This window comes from Gossypium hirsutum, chromosome A06 (assembly GCF_007990345.1).
Source record: "Gossypium hirsutum isolate 1008001.06 chromosome A06, Gossypium_hirsutum_v2.1, whole genome shotgun sequence".
In the NCBI taxonomy this organism is placed as follows: Eukaryota; Viridiplantae; Streptophyta; class Magnoliopsida; order Malvales; family Malvaceae; genus Gossypium; species Gossypium hirsutum.
Window position 1 is genome coordinate 28,725,443 of NC_053429.1, and position 14,739 is coordinate 28,740,181.

Consider the following 14,739-nt stretch of genomic DNA (forward strand, 5'->3'; position numbering starts at 1 on the left):
ACTCGACCAGAATTCTAAATATTTATACTTGGCCTTCCAAGTTGAGACGCAAGATTTGAGATCCTCGATTTGGCTCACAGCTTCTTGATGAGTTTGGCGTAGATTAGCCAAAGACTGTTTGCTAGATTGTACAAATTCCTGATTTTATCGATAGGATGTCGTCGTCTTGTTTCATTCGTTTGAGGACACGGGGTGCCACAAGAGATACAATAAGGGATGGAGGTTATTAAGCCGCAAGATTGGCTTGCATAAATTCTGTAAACCACTGACCCATTATGTAATGACCCGATAGTCACGGGTGCCGGAAAGTGCATTTCTGAGACTTCATTATCGTAATTCAAACTCGTAAATATTTTTAATAAATATTTATGAAGTTAGTTGTGTAGTTAATTAGGTTTTGGTTAACTGAATTTGCATGAATTAAGAGTAAATAGGTATAAAAATTAAATTGCATAAAGGGTGAAAGTTGAACTATAAATTAAAGAAAAAAATAAAATGACTAAAGAGGTAATTTTGCCATAGTTTATAAATGAGGTGGCATAAGGGTGAAATTATTATAAAATTTTAAGTTAAAATATATATTATAATATGTTACTTAATAATTAAGTAAATATAATAAAACAAAGCAAATAAGTAAACGAATAAAGAAAGAAACAAACAAAATGAAATAGAAAGCAAAGAAAAAACAGTAAAAAAAAAGGAAAGAAAGAAAGGAGAAAGACAAGGCTAGGGTTTCAAAGTTTCCAAGTTCAATTGGTTAGTCAATTTAATTCCTTTTTCTTGCAATTTTTATGTTTTTGGAATCTCGGTGTTAAATGCTACCCGATCTATGTCGAAATTTTAGCAATTATTGAGTTTTTAAATGTTGTTAATGTTGAATAATTTTAGCATTAATGACTAAATTGATAGATTTTTAAGTTACGAATGAAAAAGAATTAAATTGTAGAATAAATTGTAAATTTTGAGTAATAGGGACTAAATTGTAAAAATTTCAAATTTTAGGGATTTAAGTGAAAATAAAGAGTTAAATTTAGTTTAAAGTGAAATTTGTATAAAAATATAGGATTAATTGTAAAGAAATAAAGTTAGTCTCGATTTAGGGACTAAATTGAAAATTAGGCAAATATTGAGTCAAAATTTGAAATATTCAATATGAAATTGAATTGTGTTATATTGATGAATTTTAATTGTTTTAATTTCGTAGCTAACTTCGTACTGGAATTCTCGACTAAAAAGGGGAAAGATAAAGTCGACATCGAATAGCACGGAATTTTTGGTTTGTATTTCTATAATCCGAAACTAGTTATTAATTGTTATATTTTTTTATTTAATACATACGGTAAGTGTTGAGGTGAGTATTTGGCACATTGACATTGAATTGAATTAAAAGCTAATTGAATGGATTGAATTTATATATATATATTATGAATATATTGATTATTTGAATATTGGATATTTGTTGCATTTGGAAAGTGAATTGAAACCTTATTAACTGTATCGAACTGAGTCGAATATAGATGGCATACCATAGGATTGGAAGAGTTTAGGGATTTCTTCGACTTATAGTCGATGAGGCACTGAGTGCCAATTTACTTTGATTTAACTGATGAGGCACTAGGTGTCAATTTACTACTTCGGATTTATTCGATAAGACTGGGTGTTAATTTACTACTTTAAATTATCCGATGAGGCATTGGGTGCCAAGCTGGTGTGTTGGTTTGGATCCGTGTATCTGTCCGAGCCCGATCGTGTTAATAGGGGTAAATAAATAATAAAGTTCTATAATTGATATTGAAATGGCATGGTATAAGAAATGGAAGTGATATAGTGAATTGAAAATAGACTGTGAAATATGTTGGCAATACATGGAATATATGAGTTATATATAGAGGTCTGCATGGGCTGGGCCGGGCCCAACTAAAAATTTAGGCCTATTTGCTAGGCCCGAGCTCAACCCGGCCCGCCTATATTAATTTTTACTTTATTTTTATATAATTTTAAAATATATACAATACATCAAAATAAATATTTCCCAACAAATTAAAAATAAATTTTAAAAAATATGTATACTTAAATAACACTAAGATAGATATAACTTAACAAGCAAATGCATCTAAAATAATAACAAAATTAACAAATATCTTTAAAATAATAACAAAATTAACAAATATCTTTAAAATAATAACAAAATTAACAATAAAATAAGTTTTATACAATATCCAAATGATAACAACAAAATAGTAGCAACATAATAGTAAATTTGTAGCAAAATAGGGAGAAAGCAATAAGAAAATAATATTAAAAAACAAAAAAAAATTTGTCCTTTAGTGAATTCGGGCTGGGCCGGGCATAGGCCAAAAATGCCTTACCCAAAGCCTGGCCTATTTTTTAAACGGGCCTTATTTTTTTCTCAAAGCACATTTTTTAGGCCTATATTTTTGTCCAAACCCTCCCATATTTCGAATGGGCCTTCGGGCCGGGCCGTATGGCCCAACCCATAAACAGATCTAGTTATATACTAATTAATTGAGTATGGCATGAAATGATGTATTCACGAATTGAGTATTGCATAACTGATGCCATTGTATGAATAAATATGATTTGATATGTGAATAAACATTTATATAGCAATTGTGTGAATTAGGATATTGTTTAATAAATGAAAAATGATAGTTATGATACTAGACATTAATATGTCCTTATAATTTAATTGTGCCTATTATATTATCTTGTCTTTATATATTCGAATTATAAGAATACCACTGAGTTTTTACTAAACGTGCGGTTTTGTTTTCCGTGCGCAGATTAGGTACAATGATTTTGAATAGTTGTAATTGAGGTTGTAAGCATCCATATCATCACATCTCCAAGTGCCAAGAGGGTATGTTTCAAAATTTTGAATAGAATGGCATGTACATAGGAAGATCAAGTGTGTTCCAAGTAGTAGGGACTAAAAATAAGTTATGAAAACTTTATTTTTTTTTAATGTTCAAGTCTATTAGTGATTAGCCAAAATCACTTTGGCACTGTAGTGACGTAAAAATCGGTTTCGGGGTCGCTAATTGTGGCGATCTAGTGAAAAAGTTTGGAAACTGAAGTTCGATTTTGAAATAAAAGGGGAGTCTCCACCGATCCTTTTTATAGGTGTGATCGGACACCTTATAAATTTATTTTTGAAATGAAAAGAAATGAATTTAAGTCCACGTTAAAATCCAGAGAAAAATAGGGTTCGGGAGTCGGTTACGCGCGAGGAAGGTATTAGCACCCTCGCGACGCCCAAAATTGATATCTCATAAACACGTGTTGTCTTGATTTTCAAAAATACGAGTCCAATGTAAAATTTAGTCGTGATCCGATTGAAAAGACGAGAAATTTTAGTTTATTCCGTTTTTTTTAGGAGGGTATATCGCTTTAACACGAGTCAATTGACGTTCACCCAACATAGCGATGAACTCAATGACTTAATGTTAAATCGGTACATTGCCTTGATTATTGAAATTAATTAGCAAAACAATAAGATTTTCGAAGACATGCCAAGCAAAATTGATATGAAATAAAAGTGAACAAATGGAAGGGCTAGAAATATGTTGAAATAAATGATAAATACGATGAGAATATTAAAACAATGGCCATATATGCGATATTAAATATGTTAACAATAGTATTAAACGCGAAATAAGGATTAATATATACAAACATATAATAATAGTTAGCAAAGTGATGGGAGCATGATATTAGAACTATTAATGATACTACATATATGTATACATAATAGTAACAATAAAAAACTATATACATGATGGTATTTAGAGCATGTACACGATACCTATAAAAATGTATAAATAACATAGTATTAAAAAGTGTGCATACAATGATGTTGAAAGTTACATACATAATACGGTGTTAAAAATACATACCTCATATAGTTATTAAAATATACATATAAGATAGTACAAAAACATTAAAACGTATATACATAACATACATAATGTGGTAAAAATTTTTGTAATATAGTATTGAAAATATATACAACATGGTATCAAAAGGATAGGTATATAATATAATATGAAAAATATATGTACATAAGATAATGTAAAGAATATATACATAACTAATAATATGAGAAGTACGTACATAATATATGAGATTGTGATATACAATATAGAGTTAAAAATGATGTGCATAATATGAAAGAGATATAATGTTTAAAGCAAAGTATGTGAAACAATTTTAAAATGAGTAATAAAACAATTTTGACTAAACAATACATGAAAGCAAACTTGAAACAAAAATGTACGATATATGTAAAGTATAGTATTAAGAACATAATGAAGAATATACGTACATATATAATTTTAAACATTTAGGTAATATATACATATTAAAATAAAACTTTTAGTACTAATATTATATAAGTATATACAAATATATTAATCGTGTATACATATTATACATATATAATTGTATAATAAAACATAAACTACTACATAATAATATTAATAATAATAAAATTAATAATATAAAAATAATAAGAGTATTTAATAAGGAAATAAAAGTAACGAAAAATGACTAAAATTAAATTAAAAACAAAGTTGTGGGGTCAATTTAAAAAGGAAACAAAGAGGAGGGATCAAAATGTGAGGCGCGCGCAACCTGGAGGGACCAAAATCGCAAATAATCCCAACTATCTAAACGCTGCGCAGCACGGAGACCAGATTGAAAACGATGAAAAATTCTAGGGCCGAATTACAAAACATAAAAAATGTAATTGTGAAATCTCAGAAAAGCGGAAGGGCTGAGCACGCAAATTGCCCTTCCGCTAAGAAACACGCGGATCATGCCCTGGTGCGGGTCGGGTCGACCCGACCCGCGTCCAAAACGACGTCGTTTTATTTATTAAAGGGGGACCAAAACGGTGCGTTTCAGTCCCCTATATAAGTTAAAAAATTTTTAAAAAAATTCATTTGGGGATGGGGAAAGGAAAAAAAAGAAAAAAAAAGGGAGAGGGAGAGGGAGAGGGCGATTTCCGGTGGGACTCCGGCCAGGGGTCCGGTCGCCGGACGGTCACCGGAGACTCGTCGACGCCGGCGCCGGCCACCGTGCACGATGGCCGGAAAAGGTAAAATTTCTTTTTTTTTGCTTAATAATACATATGTTTTTATGTGTTTTGATATTTTTTAGTATTTTTGTGTAAAAAACAAACTCAAAACAGTAAAGAAAAAATGAAAAAAAAAGTCACCTTAGGTTTTAGATTTGATTCTCCGATTTGGTGTTAGAGCCCCTGATTGTATATGTATTTTCGAATGGTTCTTGTATTCAATCTGTTAATATTGAAAGAAAATCTTTGTTTTCATAGAAAAAATCCCCCCATTTACAGATTTTCCATTTCGGCTTTATAGCCGATTCCCATATTAAAGTATTGTTTGTTTTATTCTCTGCTACTACTTGTGCTGGCTGCTTCTGCCTTGGCGTTTGTTTCATTTTGCAGGGTATGGAGGAGTTGGTGGGAGTGTGTGATGGTGTTGGCAGAAGCATGGGCGATGGCTAGGTATGGGGTGACCAAGGATGGTGCTGGTGTCAGAGGAGTGGAGGAGGCTAAAGAGGGGAGAGCGGCTGAAGACTTTGGTGGCTAGGGTTTGCTGTTGAAATTTTTTAGATAGTGGGCTTGGGTTGTTAGGGTTTGTAAATTGGGTTTGGGTATTGTATTATTGGGTTTTGGTTGTAAATGGGGTTTGAATTTTGGGTTGGCTGATGTATTAGTTGGGCTTAATGGGTATTGGGCTGTTTAGGGTAGGGTAGGTTAGTTGGGTTTTGGGGTTTAATGGGTTAGTGATTTAATGGGGTTTGAAATTGGGTTGAGGGATTATAAAATTGTAAATGGGTTCTCTGTAATAGTAGCTAAAATTGGCCTGTACAAGCACCAAATGTAATATCCCTATATCAAGTTCCTTAGGTCGAACTGGGTATAGGGGTGTTACACATTAGGTCAAAAAATACATTTTTAACTTCACTATCGAACATTTGCAAACCCGATAGGTTATGACTTACTTTCTATGTAGAAGTCAGGACATTACTATTCGCTTTATCAGTCTCAACACGATTAGATTTTGCTGACATTCTTTAAATTCATAAGAAAAACAAGAGTTAGATTGAATCATCACACTATCGTAGGTTTATATGGCATGTAATTTCTAAACTCCAAACACACTACGTTCAATTTGAGAATTGACTAAACTATAGCACTGATACAACTAAATGTAACACCCCTTGCCTACCTCCATCACCAGATCAGGATTACAGAATGCTACGGTAAACAACAGGACAAACATTTGCTCTTTCAATTTAAAATACAACTAAAAACAATCATTAATAAACAAGTATTAGTTAAACATGATATTCATACTAAAACAAAGCTTAAAATGAGCTTTAAGATACAAAGGGGTTGGACTTGAGAATGAAAAATGACCAAATTATAATGAGCTTTAAGATACAAAGGGGTTGGACTTGAGAACGAAAAATGACCAAATTATAAACTTTTCAAATCTTGAACAAAGTATCGATATTTTTGTAATAAATATTGATATTTTTTTTATTCGGTATCAATACCATTTTGACATTTTGCCAAATCTTGAAATTTTGATTCAAAACATTTTATCGATACCTTTTTGGAGGTATCTATTTTTAAAGATTTATCAATACTGAATGAAAAGTACCTATACCCAATTGGCATCCTGTCAAATTTTAAAACTATTCATTTGATCTAGTATTGATACCTTGATCCTTTTTGTTAATACTTTCTTTAAAATGGTCAAAACTCATAAGTTTAAAAGTTCAATTCATGCTCAAGTCACCTGCTACTTTTAAAGATACATACATACACGTCTCCAATTAAATATAAGCCTTTAACCTAATTCTATTATGCAACTAGCATGCAAATATCCATTCACTAAACTTTTTTAAGCACACTCTAAAACATATCAAAACATGCCACATACCTAAGGCTAACCAATATGCCATACAGCACTATCATAAACAACAATCAAATCCAACATTCAAGGTCATTTCTGTAATGCCCCAAAACTCAGCCTAGAAGTTTAGACTGAATCCTAGAGGTTACATTAGCCACAAAAAGTGGCGGAAACAAAAAATTTAATTCAAACCAAGAAAACATTTTTGTTCATTATGTTTGAAACATTATTAAACAAGCGTCAAACATTTGGAAATAAAATCCACAGTTTCTAAACCTGTACCACAGATTATATAATCAATTTACAAACCAACTTAAAATTAACCGTATAAAACTTATGAGATTTTACTTCAACTGAATCAAATAATATCTTTCTGAGACCTTTGGTATACCGAGTCCAGCTCCAAAACATAGAAAGTACCTGAAAGGAAAGACACTACAGAGATGAGCTACGCGAGCTCAGTGTGAGTCTGAAACATGAATAAAAGGTAAAAGATGGAGTGAAAAAATAAATACTTCAGACAAGCATGTGCATAAAAATATCACTTACGAAAGTCTCAATCAGTATGTCAAATACAATATCAAACCACAGAAATGATTTTCCAGTCATACGCAATAATCAAATCATATTACATGACATTAACTATATTGTCAATAACTAGAAGTTCACACAAACAAACAAAATGTTTTGACAAATAGACGTATATTCAGATGCGAACAGATGCACAAGTCAAAATCCCACCCCAACCAAACACCACTTCATCCATCCAGTACACCACATAAGGGCTATGGTAGGCTCGTCCACCATGCATACCATATAGAACCATAATAGATTCGTCCACCCTACACACCACAACGTGGATCTATGCCACTTGAGTAACTATATACAACTGAGCTGATATACTTATAGAATAGTGCGGTAAATCGTTGTACAAAAGTATTGCAGTTAAAACTGCTAAGTCTGTCTTCCTTCTTTCCATAACCAGATCCCAAAATTTTCATACTATGCAACAATGCACACATTACGCCAACAATATACAAAAACAAACATTAACATTTCCAGTTGAATAGATTTAGATTTGATACATTTGTATTCTAATATTCAGTTACGAAAACAATAATAAACTCATACTTATTCATCACATAAACAAACGATAAAATTAAAGCCCATAAACGCATATATATACACGAATCAAACTAGATCAAGTCCCAAACACACTTACTAAGGCTTGACCGAGGGTCGGATTACACAGAAACATAAAATAGATAGTTTATGACTCAAAACAAAAATTCTACAAAATAGGGCCATATGGCCGTGTGCCTCGGCCATGTGGAAGTGTCTAGGTCGTGTGGAGGCTTACACACCCATGTGAAGGCTACACACACCTGTGTGGAGGGGACACACGCCTGTGTGAGTAGCCTGTGTAACTCACTGTCCAAAAATGCCAAAAATAAGGAGTAGAAGCGACACGGCCGTGTAGAGATCTCACACACTCGTGTGGGTACACACATGCGTGTGGCTAGGCCATGTGGAACCAAAAACCATTGAAAACCCTAAATTCCCAATTGCACACGGTCGTGTAGACCACCCGTGTACGGCACACGCCTGTGTGGCCACCCGTGTGGTCATAAAACTATACCGAAACAGCCTAAAATTTGTGTCTTTGACACCGAAACAGTCTCCATCCCTTGGAAATCCAGAAATCTACTGAAATATGCCAAATATCATGCAATCCATCAATAAATTTAACACTTAAAATAAATAGTTTCGGAAACACACCTTAAATCGGATTTGCAACAACAAGGATTAGCTGTTTCGCCTTCACAAGACTATTTTGACTCATATTCGATTACACGAAACACACAAGAGTAATCTCTTTTAACGGAACGATAAATAGAAATTGCGTAAAACAGAAGAAGAAAGAACAAACGAAATTGAAATTGAAAAGAATAGAAAAAGAGTAGCAATGGGGAAGAAGAAAAGGAAAAATGAAGAACGTGAACTTTATTTTTCTCTTTAAAAATAACTTCCTTTTTTAAAAGTAAAATAAAATAATGTAAAAACAAATAAATATCAAAAACACTCAAAGAGATTCGAACACGAAACCTAAAGATACATTAACACTCAACTAACCACCAGACCAGTATGACCATTCTAACATTAAAACACAAAACTAAATCCAAACATTCAACCCACTTACTGACCTTAACCACAAACCTCAAAACTTTTAACCTTAGATTCCGGGATGTTACAATTTCTATCTAATTCAAACTTGCCTAACTATGTTATACAAAATCACAAGTTATTACTAATTATTCATTACCACGACATTCATTCAAGCTATTGCTAATTATTCATTCTATCACAAATCACATATATGCATATTTCCTATCATACTCTCTCATATCATTTATAATCCACATTCAAGCCTCCATGCATTAGTTAATAGCAACTTTGTCATTTATCCATTCAACTTACATACATAACTTGAACTAGCGTAAGCATATATACTTCACAAACACATATGTACATATCTTAAACACAACTATTACAAGCTATAAAACCAACTATAACAGTTTCAAAGTCTACCAAAGTAAAGTTGGATAGTGTGATCTTCAATTTGATTTGATCGCCCGATTTCACAAAACGAAATCTATAAGAAAATAAGAAAACAACATGAGTAAGCTTTTACAAGCTTAGTAAGTGTATAGGTCGAAACGTTTCAACTTACTGTATAATCACTATTTTATAATTAATAAAATTAATAGCTAACATTAGCCCTGTCAACCACAACCATTCAACAGGTGAGTTCCGTAATACGTGTCATTTAATCACCTCATTTACATAGTATCAACCATTACCAAGTCACGATATAATATCGAAAACCATGAAAATGTATACAATTCTTGCACAAGGAATCATAACCAAATATCAATTACAAATCATCATTAAGTCATTTAACCATTAAAATTTTAACTCGATGAACGGCATAAACAGATATAGATACGCAATTATCCACCAAAGTCACGCTAGAATACTCAACCAAACCAGTTTAACCAAGAACATGCCTAGGCATCAAGTGCCAAGCCTGTAGGCTTTACATCCACCCCCGAAAAACATGCCAGAATCACTATAAATATAACTCGGTAATCCGCAACAAATGCTAGACTCTGGAATATTCAATATGTAATAACAAGTTAAGAATCATCATCTCATCACAAGTCAATCCCGTACAATACTCAAAATAACTTATTGACATGCCAATTGTATCCTATCCCATGTTCATCTGAGTTTAATACACAAAATCACATATACTTTACAGTTCAATTGCATTTCTCATCTTGAATCAAGTTATGATAGTTTAACTATATATACACATATTCAATAAATCATAAATCACAAGTTAATATAGTATTACAAATTATACTAAATTAAACCATATGAACTTACCAAGAATAAACTGCAGAGACAGTAAAATTTAGGGACTAATTAGCAACTTTCCCTTTTATACAATTATCTACTGGTTCTTAATCATGCATGAATTATAACTTAGCCGAAACTTAGCATTCAAAATTAGATTGTAAAAGCTTCCTTTCTTTCCATTTTGATCAAGGGAGAAAGGTGATGGCATTTTTACATTTGGTTTTCTTAAACCAATTATCAAATTACAAAACTAGCCTTAGTTAACAACTAAATAATATAATCATGCATAGGCAAACCATCCACTATTAATAATTATGACTAAATTACCATATTAGACTATTTAAATATGCTTTTGCACTCAAGTAGTCTCTTTAAACTAATAGTAATTGGCTTTTGCAGTTTTTATGATTTAGTCTTTTTTATTTAATTAACTAACTAAACGTCAAAATTATCGGACCAAATTTTAATATGACACTATAATGACCTCTTAAATATTAAATAAATAATATTTACGGACTCACACATCGAAATTATACATCGAAATTATGGTTTTGAAAGTAACATTTTCAACACCACTGAAAAATGAGATATTATATGTTGCGATGCTCGGAGTTCTAAGAGCTATAGCGCTCAGGTCCCAAGTATGGTGGTGGGGCTTGGATCTTCAAGTGTAGGAGAAGTACTGGTGCGATTGCCATTTCGGACTTCGAACTTGAGCTTTTAGCTAGCAAGACAATAATTGGGGAAACCGCAAATGAAGTAGCGGTGGTCGGTCTTATTAAGGGTAATCCTTGCCCGCCCAGTGGTCAAAGTAGATATGGCATTTGTAATGCTGCAGTTGTCGTAACCATATTCTGTCACCTCTGCAACATTATGTTGTCCGGTCGTAAAATTAAACACTGAAAAAAAACAGTTGGTAAAAAAAATTACATATAATAATTAATATCATTTTTTAAATAAAAAAAACTAACCTAAAAGAGTCAACTAAACCCATTTCAGGTTTAATTCTGGGTCCAGGCATAACGGAGGTAGGGCTAACAACCATAGGAGTCGGCTCAGCTTCATGTGTCACACTCGAGGAAGAAGAAACTACAATGGAAGGAGAAGACCCAAAAAAACATCGTGAGCGCTTGGAAGCCTTGCAGGTCTTGCCACCAACTGACACGTTACAAAAAGTTCCGCCTTGAGTCCAGTAACTGCGATATGACTTGCAGAAGTATCGAGGTTGAGAGAGGTTGTAGTTATGGTGTTGGTTGAGTCGCACCTAGGGCATGGAAGTGGCTCTGTTAGCTTAGGAGGCGAGTGGGATGCCATAGTTCCTGGAATTGCAACCTGACACATATCGTTGAAATCAGTAAACATTGTTTTAAGTTGTGTAGAGGGAAGGTGGTGATTAAAGGGTGACGCATATCGCTGCAATTAGCAGACACTATTTAGCCAAACTAAACAGAACTTAGAAACCTTTAGGCCTAAATTGAGTAAAGACCCAAAGTTAATTTTCTTTCTTCTGTCCCTTCCCCTCATTTCCTACTACCAAAAATGGGCAATGATAAGCAATAATAAGCCAATAAATGAGTAAGTAGGGGCGTAGCTAGGAACCCAGTGTTGTTTTCACTTTTCATTTTGCTTTCAACTCGGCTTCTTTTCCCTTTGTAATGGGATTAGTTATATGGATTTCATTTGAACTGACTAGTGGTTAGCTAGGGGATGGCAGGCCTGTCACCTTTAAAATTTTTAAAATTTTAAATTAAAATTGCATTTAACTCCTTAAAAATAATAATAATAATAATTTAATTTAATCATTTAAAAATTATAAAAATATAGATTATTAAATTGTTGAAATTGTATTTTTACTATTGTAGAAATTATAATTTTATTTCGGGCTTGTTTAGTAGTGCTTAAAAAATATTTTTGGCTCCAAAAGCACTTTTAGAAGAAAAGTGATGCTAAACAAGCAGTTTTTGATTGAAATTTTTGTTCTGAAAAGGAGAAATTAAAATTTTTAACTTTTAGTACTTTCCTTCTTCTTTTTTTCTTGGTGCTTAAATGTGTTAATATCTAATTACAAATATTTAATGGTTATATTTAAATATTTAAAATATAGTTTATATATTCTAATTAAATTTTATAAAAAAATATTTATTGCTTAAAAATATTTAAAATTTATATTTCATAAATTAAAATATTAACAAGTTATAATAATTTTTTTATATTCTTACTAAAATATAATAATATTAATTAATTTGAACATTATTTAAATGCATATATATTACTTGATAATAACATGTCTAAAATGGACATTTTATTTTTCAAAAGTAATTTTTCACAGTAATACTACACACTCAAATCTTAAATCAAACTTATCAAAATTACTTCTTAAAAAAACTTTTCAAAAGCATTGTTAAACTAGCCTTTTGGCTTCGCCTCTTAACTGGACTATGTTGGGGTTGATTAACATAAAGCAGTTAAAAGCATAGATGGATGTATTAAGGAGCGCTCTCTTATAATATATAATATACATATATGTTTCCTTGATTTCTGACATATTAGGTTGTCTTGCGTTAAATCATAAAGGTTATAACTGCATATGCTTTGAATTTCTGTCAATGTTCTCATTGATAGAATTTCCCTGTTTTTGCTGCTTATCATGAACTTTCAACAGTTGAAGTTTGTTTTGCTTGATTGTTTGGTGCCCTGCTATGAGATAGATATTCATCATGGCATACCTTAATGATGAAAAATACACTTCCATGGTTCAGAATCTCATAATCTTGAATGTTTCGAGCTTCCCGTGCCATGTCTTCATATTGATCTTAACAAAGTAACGTCTAAAGATTTATGTGGTGGAGGGGTCCAACAAGGAGTGGTTGCATATCAGTGGGAATATAGCAGTGTCGCTTGGAAATTGTCCTACTTTGCACACTTTTCGACTTCACAATACAAGTTAGTTCTCTGGTGAGATTCCTCAAGATTTATGGATGAGTTTCAATTTGCCGGCATTGATGTTAACAAATAATTCCTTTTCAGGCAAGTACCAAGTAAACTTGCATGGAATATGTCAAGGGTGGAAATTAATGACAAAAAGTTCTCTAGTGAAATCCCAACCGCAACTGGAATTGAATCTTGGTCGTCTTTCAGGCGAACAACAAACTCTTCTCAGGCAAAATTCAAAAGGAGGTAACATATCTTTCCCGCCTCACTACTCCGCTTCTTGACGGTAATGAATTTTCCAGTGAACTACAATCTGAAATAATCTCATGGAGACCCTTAAATACATTAGATGTCTCCAATAACAAGCTTGCGCTACTGAAATCCCTGCTGCAATTTGGTCTTTACTAACCTGCAAACCAATTCTCTGGTGAAATTCCTCCTAAAATTGGCAACATGAGTTTGATTTAACTTGTCAGAAAGTTTCCCAAGCAGTTAAATAAACCTTGCATATGAAAAGTTTTTTTTTTAATGGAAAATGCTAATTTATGTGCAAATCATCCAATTCTATACCTTCCAGACAGCTACTGGAAACTCCATCAGCCAAGAAATTGTCATCTGAAATATCTTGCCATGATTGTAGCACTAGTCATCCTTGTTTTCCTAGTTATCCTTCTATTTAGCTTCTTCCTTACTCGAGACTAGGAGGAAAAAAACGTGGAGTGTATGGAAGTTGGCATTGTTCCTGAGATTGGGTTTCACAAAGCGAACATATTGACAATTTGACTGATCAATCTCATCAGAAGTGGTGGCTCTGAGGAGGCTTATTGAATCATCATAAACCATTTAGGCAAATCTGTTACCGTGAACAAAATTTGGAATAGTAAGTGGATCACGTTCACAAGCTTGAGAAAAAGTTGTTGGCAAAAGTTGAGATATTGAGCAACATTTGTTATTCCAACATAGTGAAGTTGCTATGTTGCATTTCCGGGGAAGTTTCGAAGATTTTGGTATGCCAGCACATAGAGAATCAGACCATTTCATGGGAATAAGAGAAACTCAATCTCAGGGACGATTTCAGTTCATCATGTTGTCTTAGATTGGCCAAGAAGGTTGCAAATTGTTGTTAGCTGCTCAAGTGCTATGCTACATATATCATGAGTGCCTTACCAATCATTAGTTGTGACGTGAAGTCTAGCAATATTTGGTCGAAATCTGAATTCAATACAAAAATTGCATATTTTGAGCTTGCTAAGATACTAACCAGGCGAGGTAATCGAAGGACCTTACGACTGCTGACATTGTGCGAGAACTTGCATGCCTAGTTAGCATCTTAGCAAGTCCAAAACTTTAACTTTTTGCATTGTATTCAGAGTACAAGAAGATATTTCTAGGCTTCACGTCATCATGGATGATTGGT

The 14,739-nt window shown here is 32.7% G+C and overlaps 1 protein-coding gene across 1 annotated transcript; it reads right to left on the reverse strand.

The window, feature by feature from the left end:
- Positions 1 to 11,111: 11,111 nt before the first annotated feature.
- On the reverse strand, positions 11,112 to 13,189 carry LOC107963312 (uncharacterized). Its single transcript, XM_016899865.1, has 4 exons — positions 13,118 to 13,189; positions 11,555 to 11,723; positions 11,382 to 11,480; positions 11,112 to 11,290 (listed from the first exon to the last, which is right to left on the reverse strand). The coding sequence occupies exons 1-4, from the start codon at positions 13,187 to 13,189 to the stop codon at positions 11,112 to 11,114; spliced, it is 519 nt and encodes a 172-aa protein (XP_016755354.1).
- Between the last annotated feature and the right edge of the window lie 1,550 nt (positions 13,190 to 14,739).

Bases quoted from the DNA above. Each gene is read 5' to 3' on its own strand.
- LOC107963312 (XM_016899865.1), bottom strand. From the start codon at position 13,189: ATGGCACGGGAAGCTCGAAACATTCAAGATTATGAGATTCTGAACCAT. The intron at 11,724-13,117 runs GTATGCCATGAT...GATATGTGTCAG, and splicing joins GTGTATTTTTCATCATTAAG to GTTGCAATTCCAGGAACTAT. The intron at 11,481-11,554 runs GTCAGTTGGTGG...CTTCCATTGTAG, and splicing joins GGCGGAACTTTTTGTAACGT to TTTCTTCTTCCTCGAGTGTG.